This window comes from Peromyscus leucopus, chromosome 8b (assembly GCF_004664715.2).
Source record: "Peromyscus leucopus breed LL Stock chromosome 8b, UCI_PerLeu_2.1, whole genome shotgun sequence".
NCBI lineage: Eukaryota > Metazoa > Chordata > Mammalia > Rodentia > Cricetidae > Peromyscus > Peromyscus leucopus.
Genome location: NC_051086.1, coordinates 10,580,264 through 10,596,995, shown reverse-complemented (window position 1 = coordinate 10,596,995; position 16,732 = coordinate 10,580,264). Strand labels below are relative to the sequence as shown.

Genomic DNA, 16,732 nt, shown 5'->3' with positions numbered 1-16,732 from the left:
ACTCACCCCATATCACTTGCCCTTCTTTCCTCATCCAGCTCCCTTTGTCCAAGCTCTGGGTCGGGGAGTCTAGGCTACAGCTGCTGTGGGTGCTGGAGCATTTAGAAAATAAAATAGGCTGCTGATTTCACACACAAAGGGCGGGGTGGAAGGAAAGAAAGACAGAGTAGAAAGCAATAAAATTAAAAACTGCCCAGACTCCACTGCCCTTCCCCTGGGGACATAGATACACCCTCTGTCATGTCCCCAATTCATGGCACCCAGCACCTACCCCTCCCTTGGCCTTTAACTCCTGCTCTAGTTTTAAACTACCATAAATAGGTGGTGATAAGCAGCCAATGTTTTGAAGTGTCCCTTAAAGGTATTACAAGAATAAATAATAATATATATAAAAAAAATAGCCCAGCAGAGCCATTCTGTTCTTTCTTGGTCACAGAAGCTCTTTAAAATCATATGTAAATCTATCTTTAAAATTCTGCAAGATGGAGGACATCTTGACTCTGGCCTTGTAGGGAATTTTATCTTGTATGCAGAAGTCATTAAATAAAGAAAGAAAGGGAGGTAGAAAATAAAAGAAGGAGAGAAAGAGGAAGGAAAGGGAGGGATAGAAGAAGAAAAGGAAGGAAGGAGGACAGAAAGAGGAAGGAAGGAAGAAGGAGGGAGGAAGGAAGGAAGGAAGGAAGGAAGGAAGGAAGGAAGGAAGGAAGGGAGGGAGGAGAGAGGGAGGGAGGGAGGGAGAGAGGGAGGGAGAGAGGAAGGAAGGAAGGAAGGAAGGAAGAGAGAGAGAGAGAGAGAGAGAGAGAGAGAGAGAGAAAGAAAGAAAGAAAGAAAGAAAGAAAGAAAGAAAGAAAGAAAGAAAGAAAGAAAGAAAGAAAGAAAGAAAGAAAGGGTAGATAAGACTGGCAGCCTTTTCTCAAGATAGCACGCATCCTGAGCCACTGGCTGGTCGTCAGAGCCTAGCGAGTCCGGCTGTCAGGCCAGCACTGGTGCAGTTGTCTGGGATGTGCACTGAATTCCCTCCCCAGTTTGGCAAGATTGCTCTGACCCCTGCACCCAGGTCAGTTGTCACTGGGAAACCCCTGCATCTGTGCCCCAACTCCGTCTTGCACCTGCATGCATGGCCTGCTTCCCCTGACTCTTTGGACAGCAGGTATGGGCCCCACTGTGAGGCTGGCCCAGTGGCTGCCCTGCAGGCTTGCTCCCCCTCTGCATGGCTCCCCTGCTTCCCCAGCGCGGCCTCACGTCCCTCCTTCTCATTCTCTCCATTTCTCCAACCAGATGGCTGCCCTGATTTGTGCAACGGTAACGGGAGATGCACACTGGGTCAGAACAGCTGGCAGTGTGTCTGCCAGACCGGCTGGAGAGGGCCCGGATGCAACGTTGCCATGGAAACCTCCTGCGCTGATAACAAGGATAATGAGGGAGGTGAGCAAGCGTCTTCTAATTCCCATCCCCTCAAGAACAGTGTTGTGTGTGCCTTCATCATGAGTCACGCTCCTGAAAGAGCTCCTCCATACTATTGTCAAATGTTGTAATGTTTCCTCTGAAGCGAACATGAAGGAGAACACATGTCCTTGGGCCAGGAGGACTCTTGGAGACACAAACTGGGGTTTGGTATTGGCTTTGTAATACCCATCTTTGCAGAGAGGTGGCTGAGTTCTGGTCATTGCCTTTGGGTGAATGGTCCTGCCAGACCTTTCAGAGTGGCCAGTTATGGTCAATGACAATGGTGACAACGGTCGGAGCCTCACACTGCACTGGGATGTCATAAGCCACATGCCCCTTCATCCTTATAGCCCTGTGAGATGCAGTTACATTACTTCTAAAGACAACATAGTATGAAACCAGGGCCCAAACCCAGCTCTGGAACCAAAGTATGTGTTCTAATCTGTGGTCACCCGGCTACAGCCTGTGAGCCAAATCCAATTGGTGAGGGAAAAGAAAAGGTTTTAACATTTTCTTGACGGCTGAGGGGAAATAATCTAAAGAACATTTCATCATACAGAAAAGTACATAAAGTTCAAACTTTAATGCCCACACTTATTTTCCTAACTGCTTCATTGACGCAGGATTTATATCTAGAAAGCTGGACCTCTCTTGATGAGTTTGGGAGTGCTACTATGACTGAGGCCACAGCATGGCCATCAGAGTTCCTGCCACCATCCTTATTCTTATTTTCTACAGGTGGAGTTGCCCTCTGCCCTCTTGGCAAATTTTAAGTATACAAGACAGTCGTTTTAGCTATAGACACTATGATTACAGCCTAGCAGATCTCACAGACTGTTTTATCTTGCATGATGAAGCTTTAAACCCTTAACCTACACCTTCCTTTGTCTTGGAAGATGGTAGCGTTCATTTGTCGATACTAATTGTTAATGTTTTAACGTGTCTTCGTTTCATTGTGTGTGTGGAGGAGGGGAGCATGCGTGCCACAGCACACTTGTGGAGGTCAGCAGACCACTTGTAGGAGTCAGTTTTCTCCTCCTACCTTGTGGGTCCCAGGGATCAAACTCAGACCACCTGGCTTGGAGGCAAGTGCCATTGCCCACCGCGCCAGCTCATCGGCCCTTGTTTAGATTCTATGTACAGCTGTATGTACCTTGTGTTTACCCCTAACCCTGGAGCTAAATGGTTCCAACACAGTGAGACACAACCCAGCTGTCAGGCCTCAGACTTGCTCGGATCCTTTACCGGACAGGTTTGCCAACCTCTCTCCTGCCATCCAAGTACTGACCCAGCCACCACCCTGCTAGTTTCTAAGACTAGGTATGTACAGTACAGTTGGCATGACTGAGGACTACCACCCCTATTCTGAAGCTCTGGGCTGACTCTTCTGGAACACATTCCAGTGTGATGACAGGACTCAGAAGCTAATAGGGTTGCATTAGCATGTGGGTCACATAATCTCCTAAATTCTTTTTGGTTTTTTGAGACAGAATTTCTCTGTGTAGCCCTGGCTGTCCTGGAACTCATTCTATAGACCAGGCTGGCCTCAAACTCAGAGACTCACTTACCTCTGCCTCCCGAGTGCTGGGACTAAAGGCTTGTATGTATTAGTTTCTTAAAAGTGAGGTAGCAAACCTCTTGTGAAGACACAACTGGAGATCAGTAGACCAGGCTGGCCCTGAACTGACAGAAATCTCCCTTCCTCGGCCCAACATCCTAAGCTCAAATACTGTGTACTGTCCATAACATCATTGTAGGTGTATGGCCTATCCCTATCCAAATGACTCATGAGTCAGAGTTCACGTGAAGTTGAAGATCAGGGGTGGAAGGATCTACCAGTTCAGTTAGACCTGACCTACCAAGGGAGTTTACGATCCCACTGTGTCAGTCATAGAGTATGTGTGTGTCACCATCCAGCATCAAAGCCACTTCTGTCTCATGGCCGCTGGAGTCAGCTTCAGGTGTCCAAAGTAGGATGTAACCTGGTGGGAAACAAATGAGAATAGTAGACATTCTATTTTCTCCTTTTCCTTCATCCCCTTAATGGACGTCTTGCAATTTCCATAACAATTGCCTTTGTGTACATAGATAATTTGTGGATAAACATACATACTCACTGACACAAGCTCATGATCAAAGAATTTCCTGGGCCAGATGCTCCTGTGGCTCTGTCCTTCATTCATTTTCTCTCTCCTGAAACAAAGCCAGGATAGAAGCCACTCAGTTTCATTTTTTAGCGAGGTGAGGTATAACCGCATGAGGCGTTTTCTAAGAGTTGAAATCCAATGGCTTTTTGCTTCTGCCTCCCTGGTGATTTCACTGAGCACCGTGGTTGCTTCTAGATCAGTTCCTTCTGCCTCCGAAAAAGGAGCCACTTCCCTGGCTCCCTTTCCTTCTTGGGGTGTCAGCAGCTGAAAGCATAGCGAATTGCTGGAATGCGGCAGCACACAGGAAAAAGAAGAGATTCCTGGGGGTCAGTGTCCCCCAGCAGGCCCATCTACCTCCCTCTCTGTCAGCCTCACCTTGATCCTGGCTCCCAGCCTGAGGTCTCTGATCGCCAAGCTGAAGGGCTTGACTGATGAGCACACCTCAAGATCCTTTGAAGAGGCAGAACCCGCGTTCTAGAAAGGCTAGGACAAAGCAAATGAGGCAGTAGTTAGGCTAAAGACAACAATGGCCTTCTTCTGGGAACTATTAAAGCAGCCTCCCAAGGAAGTAATTAACCACCAAGAAGAAAGTGTCTGCACTGTGTTTATAAAAAGAAACTCCCAGTTAGTTCAGAGTTGCTTATGTCAGGTGATGGGGGTAGACACCCGTTCTCTCTCACCTGGCGTAAGCAATTCACAATTAAGTAAGTTCTTTTTTTGGAGGAGATACCTCGGCACAGGGTATTCTTTCCATGGTTAATTACTTCCCTAGGAGGTGTGCTAAGCACTTTGCTGTTTATTGATAAATATTAAAGTCCCTCTCATCAACCCCAGACCCAGGGGCAGAGAGCTCACCATATCTCTCTACTCAGTGTTGGAGGGGAGCGGGGCAGTGATTGGCCCTGGCTCTCCTACCCCTGGAGTCCCTAGTTTGATCCTGGGTTGGGAATCTTCTGAAAGGACTGCGTGCTTTAGAAACCCGGCATTGGGGCAGAGAGGCATCCAAGCAAAACATGAATGCCGGCCCGGGGAGCAGCTGCAGAGAACACACTTGTCATAAATCTCATGAATGGGGGAGATAATAGAGCATTCTTCCAAAGGGAACTGCAAAAGGCCAGTCCTTCCCCATCTCCAGACATCTGAGGCAGGGAGGATCCTCAATTTAAAGTGATAGGGTTTTTATTTGTGTTTTAATTCTAAACTGAGACTGAGATAGCTATAAACAGAAACACAGAGAAAGATATTTGAAGTTCTTGTCTGTCTTCATCAACTGTGCTTGGATTGAATCCCTTGTACTTTCTTTCTATTCCCTAGTAGCTCTGAAAGGACCTAGAGGATTTGATTAAACCCTGGCGCCTGAGACCTGACCCCATCACTGTGTTTCTGAATGCATGGGTCTCTGGTAGGGTACAAGAATTTGAATGTCTGGTAAATTTCCAGGTGCCTCAGATGTAGATTGCCTTTGAGATCCACTGTCCTAGAACATCCATTTTATCTAATGCCTTAATTTCTCTTTCTACGCATCCAGAAAGGTACCAGATAAATTTGCTTCTTATGAAGATTTGAGGAAAATTTCACAGAATACAGGGTGTTTTCAGTATTCTTTGGTATTAAGCTGAGAAACTCTGTCAGAAAAACCCACCTTAAGGTGTCCCCACAACAACATACATGGTGGCCCCATACTTCTGAATTCTCATCACTTGCTACCATACTCACAGCCATGTGACTTCTCACATAACCTCAGAAGGCAATGGCCAATTCAGAAGGGACAAGCTGTGTGTGTCATTGTCCCTGAAAAAAAAAAAAAAAAAGTGGAGACAGTTCACAGACAAGCTGGCCAGAGACTGTCTTTTTAAAAGCGAGAGGTCTTCACTTGAACCATTCACCCCAATTTGAAAAAAAAAAAGAGACTCAAAGAAATATTTTTGCTTACAGGAGACAAATATCAGCTCATTAAAGTCTGAGAACACACACAACATGTGTGCCAAGTGACAGGCGGATAATATTTAATTATCACCACCAAGGCAGAGGTGTGAGCTCTAGTTCATCACAGCCAGGGGTAGGAGAGAGAGTATGTAGATTTCCTCTCCAAGTGGGAATGGCAAGGTGAGGAGGCATCGTTAGACTGTCTGGCCTGGAGAGCCTGTACTCACTCCCTGGAGGCCCCTTTGTCACCCAGGACTTCGAAGCAGGACACCCAGCTCCTATGTGCTAAATGCCCAAAGTCCATCATTTCCAGCCTGCCCAGGAGTCTGCCTGAAGCTCCTGTAGGGTAGATCAAGTGCCCTATCTACTTGGCGCACAGGCGACAGGGCCGTCCTGACAAGGCACGGTCATGACCTCATCAGGCTGCTGCTGGAGGGCAGAAGAATGCCCTTCCTGTGCTAAACTCGCCCCGTTACCTTGCACCACTGTCCTCCTCGGGACTGCACAGGAGAAGCGTCACCTCCTCTCCATTCGCTTTCACACAGCATGACAGGGTCTTCCGCCCTTCCTCCCTCCTTCGCTCCCGTGGTGTCTCCGGAGGTGACACTGTGGTGTCGCAGTAACGCAGCTTCCGCTCTTCAGCATTAGCCTGTGTTAGCTCTGCTCAGCAAGTCACTTCTGAGAGTCTCAATTTTCTTGTCTGTAAAAATGGGTGTGACTGGGTCAACTCCATGAGCTAGTGGGAAGTTTAAGTGAGCAGATGCATGCTACATGTTCTGCAGAGGCTTAGTTTGTAAAATGCACCGACAGGTTGGCTGGTGCTGGCCTCAACAGTGTTACTATTAATGTGACTTTCTAGAACAGAGACAATCATATAACAGCATCCAACCAATGACTTTCCCAGTGCATAGAGCGATGAAGAATCTAACCTGTCTCATTAAACTTCCGTGCTATGAAGAGCCCCATAGAGACCTTGAAAGTCAGGTTTCTTGGTCCCTGCCTTTTGAGTTTCATTGAAGTCAGGTTTCCAATGCAGCAGTCTACGTGCTTATCAAGCACCCCAGAGAGTATCCTACAAACCACATTTTGGGGGAAAACATTTTTAAATGATGCTTCCTCCGGGGGGGGGGGGGGCACTAGCCCAGGCCTATGCATAGTACCTATACCCAGATCCCTGCCCTCTTCAATTCCCAGAGCATGTGAGGAGTGAAATGAGGAGAGAGAAACATTATTTCAGGAAGAAACAAATAATTCGGAGAAAAAGCATAAATGATTTCAGCTTTAGTGACTAACTGGAATGTGACCAGATTTTTCTTCTCCTCTTGTTTTTACTACAACAGATTCATTGTAACGTTTCCATATGTGTATATCATATGCTTTACCCGGCTTCCTCCCTGTCACCTTCCTGGGCTCCAAACACCCCACACACACACCCCACCACTTCTACCAAGTATGTTTTAAAAATACTTTCCATCACTAGTTGGGACAGTGAATGATGTTTGTTCCAAAGTTTAAAAAGCCCTTAACTCTGTGTCATGAGTGACTCCATCCTTCCATCCGTATGCCTCATCTACTCATCTATTCATCCATCCCTCCAACCATCCAACCTCTGTTAACTTACCCATTCATGGTTTAACAAACATTTTGAGTCTGCCGAATGTTCAACAATACAAACTGGCTTCTGGAAAATGTTAGAACCGTCATGATATGTGTCGCAGAGAACTCACTCTCCATCTGAAAAGATGGGCTGTACAAAGATTGTTATTGTTTTGATGATGCAGAGCGTGAGATGTGACAAAGGGAGAGTACCTTGGTAGTAGGGACAAAGAGAAAGGACTGTCATGGAGTATGACATTACTGGGATGAGAGAAGACACATCTCAAAGTTAAGCCCAGAGTTTTCATCCTGCCCACCCCCCCGGGGAAGGGGGGTCCTCAAAGTCACAGGGTAGAATGAGGCACAGTGGAGCTCTTCAGTCCACCAGCAGCAACTTCATTTCTCTTTATAAATTAAATACCACTCGGCTTTCCCTTCAGAATGCTGTTTCCTACTCAGCCTCCACTGGCAAGGTTTGGTTCCTTGTTTTGCTCCAGAGGAGGCCGCCTCGAGTTAAGAGATGTGGATGCTGGCCTGAGCTCTGGGCATGCCGTCCAAGGCACTCTAGCCAGATCTAAATGAGGAGACGTACCACTGGACTGCATCCAGAACACTTGAAACAGATGAAATCTGCCCCGTGCCCACAGCTCCTTCACCCTCCTTCCCATCCCTTCACCATCCAAATTGGTTTGACTTGATTCAAGGATATAATTTGGGCATTTACCTCACTTGTTAATTAATACCTCACCTTGTCTGTGCATTTAGCAGAGCCAAGCTAGGGACTTGAGAGATTCTGGAAGACATAATCATTAAATCTAAAGAGTCCAGCTTCTTCATCCAGTGAAAGGCAGTGTTTGGTAAACCCACTGCAAAATGCCTTGATGAATATGTACACATATGTTAATGAATCGGTCTGGTGGGAGATGTTTCCAACGTGCAACTTAGTTTTATTGATTGGGTTGGGTGAGGATTTTCCTCCAATTTCAAGGGCCTTGTGATAAATGTATCCGGAGGATTTATTATGCAGGATCCCAGTTTACTCCCAGGTGGGAAAGCCATGCTCCTAAAGTGTGGGAAGAGAACTTGGCCTGCAGGTCACCAGCAGTTGGCCTGGTGCTGGGTCTGTAGGAGAAAACAGAGCAAGTCCAGATGAGACAGTAGAGGAGCTCACGGCCACGGGGGTCTGAGATTCTTCCACATCTTTCCATTGAAGTAAAGTCTCCGGAAGTATGGACATGTTAGACTAGATAATCAACTGATGGAAATTGGAGATTGAGATTTGCTCTTCTTTGATGCATATAAGAATGGTAACAACTAAGTGTGTCAGCGCTGGGCTGGGTCTCCTATGTACCAGGATAATGAGAGAAGACACCGAGTGCCTGGGTCTCTATGCTTCTAATCCCATGCTGTGATCCTTTACCCTCCAACCCAGTAGCTAGGGGACACTTCTATGGTAAGTCGGATCCATCATTCCCTCAGGGGCTTCTCACAATCAAAGCAAATGTTGGCTTCATCCTAGCTAGATGGCTTCCTCAGTGTCCCCTGCTTGACTTCTGACTGTCCTTCCCCTACCCTCCCTACAAGCTCTGCTGCAGCCTCGCGCTGGTCACCCTTCTGATCCCCACGCCAGCTGTGCTGTGTCTACCACATGGGTCTTTGCTGGCTCAGGGCCCAAAGTGTTCAAGCCGGGATCTGTTTGTAATGGGCTTCTCCTCGTCCTTCAGCTCCTGGGTCAGGCAACCTTTGCCCTCCTGCTCCATCTCCCTAGCAGGAATGTCATACTCCTGTGTAGTCCTATGTAGATCTTTCTATTGGTGCTGTTTTGTCATACAGCCTGTAAGTTCTCTCTCTCTTTTTTTTATTTTATTTATTTTTTTTTTCTGGAGCTGAGGACCGAACCCAGGGCCTTGTGCTTGCTAGGCAAGCGCTCTACCACTGAGCTAAATCCCCAGCCCCTGTAAGTTCTCTCTTACCATACGGCAACCATCCTTTGCTGTCTCCTACGGACTAGTTTTACTACACTGTATGGATATCAAAATAAGAGGATGCTTAAGTCCTTTATATAAATTAGTGTAGCATTTATGTATTACCTGCATAGATCTTCCTGTGTGTTTAAATCATCTCTAGATTACCAATACTACCTGCTACCATGTGATGCTAGATACATAATTGCTGTCCCGTGAATGACATAAAAGGATAGTGCGTATGTACCTGTTCAATACAGAGGACATTGTTTCCTCTGAATACGTCTTATTCATTTTGGGTTGAATGCATGAATGGAAAGCCCAAAGAGAGGGAGGGGTGACTGTATTTCCATTTTACAGAAACAAATATGGGGAGTCAAGAAAATAAGACTCGAAATAGGCCTTTCAGCCAACTTCTGGGATGTGCAACTTTCCATCTCTAAAGCCATGGCCTTATTCCTTCTAAAACACTAACATGTTTCCAGAAAGGAACAGAGCAAGGGCAGAATCTGTATGAGAACTCAAAGGAAGCAAAATTAACCCTTCAAAGACCAAACTTGCCCACTGAAAACCCTTTCCTGGTAAAATGGATTGAACCATCAATTTTCTTAAGACATTCCAAGTTCACGCATTTACCTAACATAGCACCTCCAGTCTTTCCTAATCAAGTCTTCTGTACTTTAAATGGTTAGTAAGTGTCTCTTAAGAGATTGGGTTTCTTTCACCTGATTAGATGACAAATCCAATATTCATCATAAAACTGCAATGAAGATGCCTAATCTGTGCAGTGCTAATCAGGGAGCTGGACGGATGCTCAGTAGCTAAGAGAGCTCGCTGCTCCTGCCAAAGCCCCAGGACCCACGTTGAGAGGCTCACAACCACCCATCACCCCAGCTGCAGGGGATGCAGCACCCTCTTTTGGCCTCCACCGGCACCTGCACTCATGTGCACCTCCCCACAGACACTTTTTTTTTTTAAAATAATTTTTAGTGCTAGTCATTTAAATCACTGGAGATTTAATTAAATCACAGATTAAACTAGTGGTCCAAGGGTAACATTTATATCACTGAATTGACTCCTGGGAGTTTTGTCTTGGCCAGGGACTCCACCTGATTGCAGTCTGAAGCCCTGGCACCATGTTCATTAGTTCTGTGTTCCCCACAGTCTGGACCCCCATCAGTGGTCTCCTATCAGAGGTAACCATGCTCTCCAGGAAATCACTAGTGATGTCTGAAAGCATTCATTAAGTGAAGACGAATAAGAAAGGCGACTGGGTGACACCTAGGTTGCTGCTAGCCATCTTCATGTGTGGAAAGGCTGCCCACAAATAGGAGTAACCCCGCCCTATGAGGAAATAACAGGGAAGCTGAGAAACATTTCCTCTAGAAGCACAGGTACGTGGGAAAGCCACTTGGTCCCAAAATAGGATATCCTTTGCCCTGATGTCAAAGTATATGACGCCCAAGGTCTGAGAGGCATTAAACACTTTCCCTGGTTCAGGCATGTGCTAAGACTTTACTGACGTGGCCCAAATTATCCATGGCCATACTTTGAAAGAGAAGTACAACAGCTTGTCCATGGTCCCAGGGGCACAGCGCAGCCCTGCCAGGATCCAGAACACAGGTCAAGAGCCCTCCTCAGGTTGAAGGCTCCCCAGCATCTGAGTGCTGTGTCCATTGCTGGAGCAGGGCCGACCCAGGGACTGGCGCAGCCTCGGTCCCACAGAAACGCAAGTTCTGAGCGTGCCGAAAGCCACCATCAGCATCAGCTCTTTCCCCCGGTTAGGGATTTAGAATGCATTTTTCCCCCACAAAGTGCTTATGCACTGGAATGCCAGGGGCGAGCGGGGGAAAGTGGAACAGTTGGACTCTAAATAGCAAGGCGTTCTCTGCAGCGCAGCAAGAGCAGCTGCCCAAGGCCTGTGCTCTTTTCTCTGCTTTTCCATCTTCTCAGCCAAGAGCTCTAGGGGATTGGAGAGAGGCCAGACCCGTGTAGCCAAATGTGAATCCAAAGACAATGACAAGGTTCCCCGGCCCTCTGTGCTTCAAGCTTCCCTTTCTCCTTACTCACAGGGAGCAGCAAATCTTTCTGGGATAGTTCTCTCCTTTCTCGCTCTCTTTAAGGAATGTCATTAGAAGTCTGTCCCTCACCACTCCACCTCCCTACACAGGTTTCTGACATTCTGAGGTCACATACACTAAATGGATAGCCATTCATAGAGTCGTGGGATATTTCCTCCATGGGTCTTTGGGACTGCCAGGTACCAAATGGCTAAAATATGCAATACTCCCGGGCATGGTAGTCCATGCCTTTAATCCCAGCACTTGAAATACTGCAGCTGGAGGATCTTGAGTTCAAGGTCATCCTAGGCTAGATGATGACATTCAATCTCAAAGTAACTAAATTAAAGGAAAATAAAATACTTACTTTATCTAGTTTTTCATAGTCCACAGCAGCTACAAAATCCAGAGAAGCAAAGTAATTTCTTCAAGGACAAATAGCAAGCAGGGCAGACCAGAATCCAAGGTTTCTGGCTCACAATCTAATCTGTTTTTTTCTCTTGCTGTGCAACCAGCCAAAGGATCCAGTGGCCCTGGGAAAATAGGAATCTACCACTAGTGTTTAAGCAGTGATCTGCATCAGCCCCAGACCTAGGCTAGGATGAGTGACTGTGTCTAACGCACCTGACAGTAAGTGTGTCCTTTAGCTGGGTCCCTAGGCCCATCTCTCTTTTTGCCTTCAGTTCAGCCCTGTTCAGATCACTTGTCATTGATGAAGCCAATAGCAAACAACAACCCCAATGCAGCCACACCTCATGTCAGAATGACTCAAAATTCATTTGTGTATGCCCATACTCAATCCCTAGGCACATGAATGAATGAGACTCAGACTCAGCCTGCAAAGAGTCCATGGATTGATGGTGGTAAAATATCCATTAAATGCATCATTATATCACAATGTGTTAAGGGTTCACAACAGAAAAAATGTCAAGGGGCTTTGAGTCCTCAGCAGAAGGTCATCAGAGACTTCCAAAGTAGGTGAAATGCACATGGCAGTGAAGGCTTATAGTGCCAGCATTTGGGAGGTGAAGGCAGAAATATCAAGAGTTCAAGGCTAGCCTTGGCTACAGAGTTCAAGGCTAGCCTGAGTACATGAGACCCTGTCTCAAAAAAAAAACGAATGTTTTTAACGACTGCGGCAAAAAAGATCACCAGAAATTCAAGGTCATCCTGGGCTACATAGTAAGCTCCAGACCAGACTGGGCTAGAATGAAACCTTATCTCTAAATAAATAAATAGATCTTAAATTGTAATAGACATTAGGAAAAAAGATACAGAATGAGGGAAAAGCGTTGTGGGTAAAGGGACTAGACATTGAAAGACCGAGAGGAGGGAGCACTTCCGAGGAGCCTGGGGCCCTTCCAATAGAAGATGCAGGAGCTGTGGAAACAGGGCTGTGAGCAAGTCAGATGAACGTGTATGCCACAGGAGCATGGTGTCATGTGGAGCACTGTGTCGTGTCTCAAGTCTTAGCTTTTGCATCCCTGCACCTTTCTCTCTAAACTTACAGCCAGACGCTTCCTACAAACAGATGATTATCTATCTCTTTGAGTCAATACACCATTGGCCAAAAAGAAAGTATGGTCTTTTTTGTGGCCCTCCACTGCCTGTATGGGCATTCTATCCCCATGGGGAGAAGAGGCAGGCAGGCTGACAAAGAAGTGTCGGGGTCAGAGAACCCCATGCTCACAGCTCGGTCCCCCATGAACAGTGTCAACTCAGGTCACTCCATCTCTCTGAGCCTCCATTTTGTCCTCCGTAAAATGGGCTAAGGGTGGCCTCTACCTTAAAGGGTTTGGGAAGCCACTGTTGAGTGAACTCAGGACGCACAGCAAGGTGAGCCAGAGTCAGAACCAAATGACAAGACTCAGGCATAGACAGTTAGGTGCCATCTCTAGAGTTTGGGTTCAGTGGATCCAGAGATCTGTCTTCCTCTTTCAGGGGGGTTGTAATAAAGGACAGGTGTGGGAAGAAGCCATCTTCTAACAAACACTACTGACGTCATCATCTGCCGACTGCCACAGTCTCCTGAGGTGGCCATGCCATTGGTCTCTGACACATGCCAACTACTATGCATGTTGCTAGACATAGTCAACTGGCCCAGCCCCTCCAGCCTCTATCGCTAAGCACGGCACGTGAGTGTTTTTCACCTCCACCAACTTCTCCCAGATCATGCTACCAACTTCACTGGCCTGTTTGGTTAGTCCTCCAGTTTCTGGCCCAATCTACACAGAACCATAAGAAGAGTCCTCTTTTTTTATATATAAGTTTTTTTTTTTTATGATTTTTATTATGTATACAGAAGAGGGTGCCAGATCTCATTACAGATGGTTGTAAGCCACCATGTGGGTGCTGGGAATTGAACTCAGGACCTCTGGAAGAGCAGTCGGTGCTCTTAACCTCTGAGCCATCTCTCCAGCTCAAGAAGAGTCCTCTTAATAGTGAAAGCACAGCACATCCTTGTTCAAGCCTCCTCATCTCCCGTAGAACATAGAACGCCAGGCAGGCTCCTGCAGCAGTTCCCGGCGCTCTGTGTGGGCAAGCTGCTGTTTCCCCTCTGGTCCCTTTCCTCTGCATCTTCCTCCCTCCATTCTGCCCTCACCTGCCCGCTGGATCCTCCAACTCTCAAACACATTCCCACCCTGGGCTTTGCACATCTGTCTCCTCTTCCTAGAAGGCTCTTCCTCCAGATGTTTCTGGGACTGATGTCCTCGTGCCACTTAGGTTTTACCAAGATACCACTTCCTCCCTGAAGCCCTCCCTGATGCCCCTCCCCTCACCAGTCCTCACCACCAACATCCTCTCCTAGTTCCCATTGCCTCATTCCGCGTCTCGAAGGCACTCTCACTCCCTCAGCATCTGGCATGCATCCCTTTGTTTACCATCTGCTTTGCCCCCTCATGGTCTAGCTCATGTCCTCAAGTCCTCTTCTGTCATCATCAACTCTGTGGCATGAACTGATAAACACTGGCCTCCATGAGAAGGCTATAAAACGGCAGCTTTTATTTAGTAGATTATTTAGGGATGAATAAATTTCATGTTAGGATTACAAAGTATCGCTGCTTCAAGCAGTGACGCCTTCATAAGCCCCACCCCTAACTCGGGAGCTATAGACAGTCGAGGGCGACTGAAGGAGAGAGAGTTTCCACGGGACGCCCCACCTCCATTAGTAATGGGCAGAACAAGTCAGAATCAGTGGGCAAATAAATAAATAAATAAATGTCAAGGACACAAAGTTGGAAGGCAGTGGAGTGGGGTCTGAGAGGGGTTAGTGGAAGAGCTGGGGTAAATATGATCAAAATGCACTATCTGCATGTCCTGGGCATGTTTCCATTGCTGCGATAAATGTCATGACAGAAAGAAACATGGAGAGGAAAGGATTTATTTTACTTTACAGGACCCAGTCCATCACCTAGGGAAGTCAGGGAGGAACTCAAGGCAGAAACTCAAGGCAGGAACCTAGAGGCAGGAACCTTGAGGCAGAGGCCATGGAGGAACTGGTTTGCTCTCTGTAGCTTGTTCAGCTTGCTCTCTTAAACGACCTAGGACTATGTACCCAGGGGTGGCACCCCCCTTCTGTATCAACAACCAATCAAGAAAATGCTCCCACAGACTTGCCTATAGTCTGTCTGATGGAGACAGTTCTTCACTTGAGATTCCCTCGCCTCAGGTGTCCCTAGTTTGTATCAAATTGAAAAAAAACTTTCACAGTGCATTAAGCAATTCTCCAGTGATGATGATGATAATAATAATAATAAATACTATCGTTTTTAAAAGGCAGTAAACCTAAACCTAAGTCACTTTATATCACTGAAGCCACTTCACTAATGCAAAAAGAAAAATCCAAATGTAAGATTCGTTATTTCCTTTCAGTAAGACACTCGCACGTGGCTGGACTGTTCACTGCTCTTACCAAGGTCATTTTGTCCTGTACAGTGACCTCCTTGGGGACACAAGCCCAGTGTTAAGGTTGTTATAGTTTTATGTAAAATGGTCCCCACGGGCTTATATGTTAAAGGCACAGTCCTCAGCTGCTGGAGTCAGTCACTGACTGACAGGTTATTAGATTATGAGAGTTCTGCCTCCATCGATGGATCCATCCAATAATGGATTCATAACACGCTAGCACGATCAGGAGGTAGTGGCCTACTTGAAGGAAGTTGGTGCCTATTTGAAGGAAGTGGGCTACTAAGGCCACATTCTTAGGGACTGTCCTTTGTCACCAGCCCCCTCCTGTCTCCTCTCTGCTTTCCAGACACCCTGAGGTGAGGGACTTTCCTCTGCCATGCTCTCCTACCTTACCACAGGCCCATAACAGAGAAGCAAGCCTGTCATGGCTGAAACCATAGCTGAGATAAATCCTTTCTCCTTAGGCGGGTTTCAGTAGGCATTTTGTCTCAGTGACAAAAAAAATATAGTGTACCCCAGAATTATCCATTAAGACAGGAAGAAACGCAGAAGTACTGAGGATAGCTTTGACTCTGACATCTCAGTATCACTCACTGGGCAAGGTGTCGCATGGTGGGGAAGGCTGAGGTGGGCCCACTGAATCCCAGCCTTCCTTCCCACAAGCCTTCATCTCTCTCTCTCTGACTGGCTTTCTCCAGCTGTCAAGTGGGTGGGAACAACTGGTCACCATCCACTAAAAGCTTTTGGTAAAAAAAGGCTTAATCTTTGGTGACATCCTTGCCAAACTGGCGCGATGATTAGTACCGTTCAATAGATAAGAAACTGAGGCAGTGACGTCAGAAGCCCAGGGCCACAGAGCTAATAGGCTGCAGCCAATGTCTGCACACAGTCAGTCTGTGGGATGCATGTCACCTGTCTCCAGACCTCACAACCATAACTGGCTGTGTAACATTGGCTCGTGGCACCCACCCCACAGAAGAGACAGGAAGGCGAAAAAAGTTCCTCCTGAGAGCTCTGGGTCCAGTGCCTGGCGCAGGAGTCTTTAGGAAGGGATCAGTTTCTAAATTAGTTCTCTCTACCGTCCCAATCGAGCCGAAAGCTCGTATGATAACCGAGTCCAGTCCCTCCTCCCAGCCAGCAGTCAGAAGCGTGTTTATGCCCCAATAGTCTCAACTCTGAGGCCCATCCTAGACACCATGGACAGCCCCAGGTCTCCCCTCGGGCAGAAAGTAGCTGTTCCAGCTTGTTGCTCCACAGCATTGACTGTGACAGCCCCTGTTTTTCTGAAGGACCCAGCAGGTCACTGTCTGGCACCCCACCAGGCTGCTACCCCCTGCTGGGCCTAGGCTGCATGGCCATCAGGCTCCGTCTGTCTGACCTGTCAGCAGGCTCTGGAAAAAAATGCAAGCTGATGAGGAGCAGGGCAGGGGAGGGGGTGGCTCTGAGAGGCCAGGAGGAGCAGGCGGAGGGAGGCGAGCACTTGGGGCTGGGATCAGAGGCCCTGCTCTTTATGGCCAGTGGCTTTCATAACAGTCAAGGGGTAGACAGCAGCAGCCAGGACACAAGTCCCTGTGGTGTATCAAACATGGCTGTGGGCTAACAGGGGTGAGTATATGCTGGGTCAGGGTTCATCTGTGGTGCCGAACTACTGATCACATGAGATCATGTCTAGAAGCCGCTTCTG

At 47.2% G+C, this 16,732-nt stretch overlaps 1 protein-coding gene across 16 annotated transcripts in view; it reads left to right on the top strand.

Moving 5' to 3' along the window:
* Positions 1–16,732, top strand: part of Tenm2 (teneurin transmembrane protein 2) — a 1,236,692-nt gene that overhangs the window by 1,136,186 nt on the left and 83,774 nt on the right. For all 16 annotated transcript variants that reach the window (XM_028864303.2, XM_028864310.2, XM_028864309.2 and 13 more), the window contains one exon: positions 1,279–1,425. In XM_028864303.2, coding sequence (XP_028720136.1) covers positions 1,279–1,425 — 147 coding nt within the window. The remainder of the gene's footprint in view (positions 1–1,278; positions 1,426–16,732) is intronic.